The sequence below is a fragment of the Delphinapterus leucas genome, chromosome 7 (genome assembly GCF_059928025.1).
Source record: "Delphinapterus leucas isolate spDelLeu-1000000601 "Yukka" chromosome 7, BTC_Dleu_Yukka2, whole genome shotgun sequence".
NCBI lineage: Eukaryota > Metazoa > Chordata > Mammalia > Artiodactyla > Monodontidae > Delphinapterus > Delphinapterus leucas.
The window spans coordinates 8,264,246-8,270,245 of NC_143135.1; the positions used below are offsets into that span (position 1 = coordinate 8,264,246).

At 56.0% G+C, this 6,000-nt stretch overlaps 1 protein-coding gene across 1 annotated transcript; it reads right to left on the reverse strand.

Moving 5' to 3' along the window:
• Window positions 1–3,987: 3,987 nt before the first annotated feature.
• On the reverse strand, window positions 3,988–5,712 carry COX8A (cytochrome c oxidase subunit 8A). The gene is made up of 2 exons (XM_022591671.3): window positions 5,498–5,712; window positions 3,988–4,315 (listed from the first exon to the last, which is right to left on the reverse strand). Exons 1-2 carry the CDS (start codon window positions 5,609–5,611, stop codon window positions 4,220–4,222), a joined length of 210 nt encoding a protein of 69 aa, XP_022447379.1. The 5' UTR covers window positions 5,612–5,712; the 3' UTR covers window positions 3,988–4,219.
• Window positions 5,713–6,000: the final 288 nt, after the last annotated feature.

Consider the following 6,000-nt stretch of genomic DNA (forward strand, 5'->3'; position numbering starts at 1 on the left):
CTCCACCCTTACCCCGACTCCTTACTGTGACTAGGGAGTCTGAGGGGTGAGAGGCATTCAGGGGGAGTTGGGATTGGGATTAATGGCGGGGACAGAGAACACAGTTGCTCTGGAGAGTGAGAAGGAATCCATCTGTGGCCCAGTGCTGGACTGCAGGCGGGCTGCCAACGCCAAGTAAATGCCTCCCTCCCACACAAGGGTCTGGGGCTTGAGGAACAGACCTGCACCCTCAATCTATGCAGGGTGTGTAAATGAGGGGTCCTCCTACCTGCTGCCCACTCTCCCCCTCTTGTCAGGCAGAATGGGAAGGAAATGCCCAGGGGGAAACTTTGGCTCTTAATCCAGCCCAGGATGGTCAACTTTTGCCCCACTCTTTTCCATGCCAATTAATTTAGTAGTTAACAACTGTTCTCTTACCCTCATTCCATCTCTCCTGGTACTTTTTACCATTTTCGGGTTTTGATTCTCTATCCTGAAGCGTCTAAAACCCAACAGCATATTTGCCAGGAATCACCAGCATAGCTCCAGACGATAAACGTCTCTGCCTCCCAATTTGCAAACCCAGAAATGGTCCAGCACTGCTGGTCCTGCCTGCTGAAGCCTATAATGAAATAGGCAGCACTGGTGCTTGGGTTCAGGCTGCTGTTGGAAATAGTCACAAAGGGGACAGGCAGCTGCTCAGGACTTTTTCCATAGAACCGACAAGGCATAGATGCCTCCTCACAGGCTTGGCACGTGTCCAGACCCCACATCCCTGTCCCTAGGATTCTGTCAGGTGGAGGAAGAGGAGACCCCGTACCAGGACCCAGGGACTTTGAAACCTCAGCCACAGAGGAAGAGTTTATGGAACGGCACAGAGGCCCTAGAGAGCCACAAGGCTTCCAGGCCCACCCAACCTCTCAGGGGAAGGGGCCAGGGAACAGGACATGGTATGGGCCTTGGGAAAGCCACAGTCCTCACAGGGGGGTCATGGCCAGGAGAAAGGCTCAAGGTGCGCCAAAGATGAGGCCCCAGTGATCCTTCCCAAGACAGGCTTGGGAGTCAGGCAGCTGCCCAAGTGGGAGGCGTGGGGGCGTGCTCAGCCCAGAAAGGGACCTCTGGATATGCCGCTGCAGGAACGCACAACGGTCCACAGGCTGCCAGCTCCAAAATCACGGTCTAGGGAGGCTCTGATGGTGCACCCAGGCTGATGAAGCTGAGCAGGGGCTGTACTTCAGGGCCACTGGCTGGGTGGATACTTGCCTGCAGGGTTCACACCACCTAAGGCAGGAAGCAAGCAGAGGAGGGGCAGAGGCGGCAAAGGGAGAGCCCCGCCACCACCCCACCCCACCCCCGACTCACACCACCCACGCTCCTTGGGGCACCTTCCTGCTGCAAATGCCTCACATTGCAATTCACCTCAAGTCTGTTGAGGATCCAGCCACTGGTGCCAGCTCTCCTCTGAGCGCCTCACAGCACCGGGAGAGTGACAAAGTTGTCTCCTTATTGCTGTCACAACAAATCACCACAAGCTTAGTGGTTTAGAACAATACAAATGTATAATTTTACAGTCTTAGAGGTCAGAGGTCTGGAATGGGTTTCATCAGACTAAAATCAAGGTATCTGTAGGCTATGTTCCCTTTCAGGGGCTCTGAGGGAGAATCTGCTTCCCACTCATGCAGATTCTATTAGCAGAATTCAGTGTCTTGCAGCTCTGGGGCTGAGGTCCTCATGTCCTTGCTGGCTGTAAACTGAGAGCTGTTCCCAGCTTCTAGAGGTCACTGCATTCCTTGGAGCACGGCCAACTTTCTCCATCTTCAAAGCCCCAAGGCAGGCAGAGTCCTCCAGGTGGCATCTCTGAGATGCGAAGTATCTGCCTTCCCCGTCCACCTTAAGGACCCATATGATTCCACTGGGCCCAGGGGATAACCTCCCATTTCAACATGCCTAATTTTAATCACATCTGCAAAGTCCCCTTTGCCATGAACGTAACATATTCACAAGGTTCCAGGGATTAGGGCAGCACGGACATCTTGGGGAAGACATTATTCTTCCTGCCACATCACCACCTTCATTTTACAATTGTGACAACTGAGACTCGGAGAGGCTAAATGACTTGCTCAAGGTCATATAGTAAATGGCCAAGCCAGGCCTCAAACCCAGGCCTCCTCCCAGCCCACTATTCTGTGCATTGTATCATCTGCCATGACTGTAACCACCCCCGCACCCCTCCACCCCGCCCGGTGTGCACATCAGGACAGACCTCCACCCGTCCGGACTCAGGATCTGACAAGACACCCTCAGACACAGAAAATGCCCTTTGGGAGCACAAGGAGCCTTGCTTTTGCTACAAAGAATGGCCCCTCGGCCTCTGACTTGGTTAGGGATAAGAGAGGGACACAGAAAGGTGACCAGATTTAAGCTTAGTGGCTCCACTGAGAACAAGGGGAAGGAAGATGTGGTCCAAGCATGACGGCTCACTCACATCCAAAACTCTCCCACCCACCCACAAGTCTACGACCCTGCCCCGCTTCAGCACGCTGCAGCACCCAGCAGGTGTGGGAGCACAATGGCTGGAGGTGCTATTAGGCTTCCTAAGGGCTTTCTCAGACCGGGTCCTGAAGATCTGGCCTGTAACCACTGGCTTCCCATCAGTCTCAGAGGTGGCTCAAGACGCACAGCTTCGGGCTAAGGTAGCCCTCCTGGGCCAAGCGGACCACTGTGCCCCTTTGGGATCCAGGGGCGCAAAAATGGGGGACACCCAATCAAACCTTGGCAGGGCAGTGGAGCTACCACAGAAACTCAAGACAGCTCACAGCCTAATGTGTGCCCACAGCAACCAGGCGTCACTGGACACCACACAAAAAGGCCAGGAAAGACTAGACAAGGGAGGGAGAGCAGGGTCCCCCTTCAGCTCCTGTCAACATAAAGCGAGCCCTGCAAAAGGGGCTGGCGAGACGCATGTTCTGACTCGCAGGGTCTAAAGCACCCACAACCTAGAGCCCCTCAGCTCTCACCTGGCGTCTTTGCCCACCATCCAGCAGCTCCACAGGGGACGCTGAACCTGTGTCTGCTCAGAAATCATTCATGTCACCCCAGCAAAGAGGATGCAGAGAACTAAAGCCATGTCCTCCTCCAGGGGTGGGTCCAGCAGGTCAGAGCCTTCCTTCCAGACACTGGCAGTCAGAATTCCAGCGCAGTGGGAAGTGCTTCACATGCCTGTCCCAGCTAAGAGGCGCCCCCAGGAAGAATCACTGAGGAAGGGCCCTTGGGATGGATGGAAAAGCAGCAAACTCTCCAAGCCGAGTAGGGGAGGACACAGGGAAGCAGGCAGGAAGAGAACAAGGAAGCCAGTCAGTGCACAGACACGGTGCTAAAACAAAAGGGGCCCCAGGTTGACATAAAAATGCAAGATACTGTAACGTTGCCCACCTGCAACTAGGAAGGGCAACAAGCACCTGAGAAATGGCTGAAGCCCACCGACCAAAGAGGACAGGGAAGGCTGGCCCCACAGAGAACGGGCTTTCCAGCTGCAGAGCTGGCCCCACTGGGAGAGGGCAGACACAGACACAGAGCCCCGAGCTTGGTACGGCCAAGAGGACTAGAGGGGGAGCAAGAAAGGCTGCCGGACGACAACAGGATTTGTTTTCCACAGAAGCCAGAAAACATTTACAGAGGAAAGCACGCAATGGAAGCACCACTTCCAGGTATCGAGGAGAACGGCTGAGCACCCTGGACCTACCACAGGGCAGTAAGCCGGCAGGGCCAGGCAGCCAGCCAGGCCCTCTTCTCCCTACCCCACCCAACACCATTCTCAGCTCAAGTATGGAGGCAGGAGCCCAGGCCAAAGGCATGATGAGTTTCTGAAGCGGGGTTTATGTATTTATTTTTTGGTCACACCACACAGCTTGCAGGATCTTAGTTCCCTGACCAGGGATTGACCCTGGGCCCTCAGCAATGAAAGAGCGGAGTCCTAACCACTGGACCGCCAGGGAATTCCCTCTGAAGCAGGGTTTAAATAGACTTTATTGTTACAAGGGAGGCCCTACAGAGCAGGGCCTTCTAAACGGATACATGTGGTCCCAGGATGTCAACATGGAGGAATGAAGAGGTCACGACTGCAGAAGAGGGCCCTGTCACTGAAGGACGGGATCCCGGGGAGGCCGGCCAGGAAGGCAGCAGACATGATCAGGACAGGTCGGGTGCTCAGGTCACAGGCTGAGGGGGAGGACAGCTCCTGTCACTCCCGCTTCTTGTAGCTCTCCAGGTGAGACAGGACCCAGCCCGACGGCAGGAGGAAACACAGGAAGCAGGAGGTGAGCCCAATGGCGATATCCTACACAGAGCACAAGAAAAAAGGAACCCTCAGAGTCAGGATTCCCCCAGGCTTCTCGTAGTCCGAGCAGTCTGCCCACACAGCCCCCTCCAGGAGTCAAGATTCAGGCTCCAGAGGAGGGCCAGAGCATCCAAGGCCCACTCTAGGCCTTAAGGTAAAGGGTCAGATATGGGGTGGGGGTCAGCCTGGCTTAGGGTAAATCCACCACCAGATGATAAAGTGAAGGGACAGGAACAAAGCTGGTCTGTTGGGACCCAGGGACCTCGCACAGACCAATAACTCTAAAAAAATGCACCTCCCCTTCCTTGTCTTAAAAAGCCCTCCCTTCCCAAACCTTTGGGGCTAGAGGTAAGCGTTTTTTAAAGCCACTTCCATATTCCCGATAGCAGTTAAGATCACAGCACAACCTGGAGTCAGACTGGAGTTCAAATTCCTTCTTTGCCACTGAAGGTGTGACTCTGACAAGTCAATACACTGCTCCTAAACTTCCGCTCCCTCAGCCACGAAATGGAGAAAAGGGCCTTTTCTTGGGGTGACTGGGAGGACCGAATGAGCCCAGCACAGCAGTCTTAGCACGGCGCCTGGCACCCGGCAGGCGCTCAGCTGCAATTACCGTCACTATTATTTCCTCCGCCGCAGCGCTCTCCGGGCTCTGCTCCTAACCGGAAGCCCACTAACCTGGACACTGAAGACTCGCACTCAAGACCGAGTTCTGCCACTGAGGCAAATGTAGAAATGCGCCAAACAGGTGAAAGTCACTAAGGGTTAAACTCTCCCACGTTTCTGGGAATTATTAAAGCCTGTTGGGGTCCTCTTCCCCACCCCAAATAAATAAAAGCGGTAACAGTGACAGCGCTGACAGCCGTCAGGCATCCCCCAATGAACCGACGGGTAAACAGGTTCAGAGAGGGCTAAGGAAGCTTGCTCGAGACCGCACAGCGAGGAAGCGACAGGGCTGCACTGACACGGTCTGACCCGAGACCCTGGGGCTGACTGAACAGCGACTGTCGCCGGGCACCATCCCCTCGTTCGCCCCCTCCAGACCCAAACCAGCACTGCCGCTCCCCGTTACGCTGCGGGCCGCGAGGTGCAGCGCGCCAGACCCGGCGGGCCCCCAACCTGCCGCGGGACACCAGGTGCGGCCGGCGGCATCTCCCATGCCCTTCCCGGCCCGCTCCTCACCGTGGTCCCGAGCTGCTCCCGCGGCGGCTTGGAATGGATCTGGGCCCGCGGAACGGGGAGCCGCCGGGCCGGGCCTATCAGGCCCCTCAGCAGCAGTGGAGTCAGCACGGACATGACTACACTGAGGAGACTGCAGGTAGCTGCTAGCCGGAACCCAAGGTCGCGAAGTCAAGGTGGCGGCCCCAGCCGGAAGTTCCGCAGCTGTGGGTTCGGGAAAAGAGGGGCCCGGATGTCCCTAGGAAGTGACGTAAGGATACACCTCTCGCCCGCCCTTGTCAGTTTTTGGCGCCTTCCTCGAAACAGCCAATCGACGCCATCCTACCACCGATGGGCGGGGCACAGAGGGGGCGTTCCTTTCGGTTATGCCCCGCCTCCAAAGCCGCCTATCTTCGTGAGTGACATCCGTGGTCCACCCAATCACATAAGCCAGAAACCTAGGCGGCACTCTTGACTCCTCCCTCCATTCATTCTCAAATCTCTACTCAGAAATCCCCTCTCCCTGC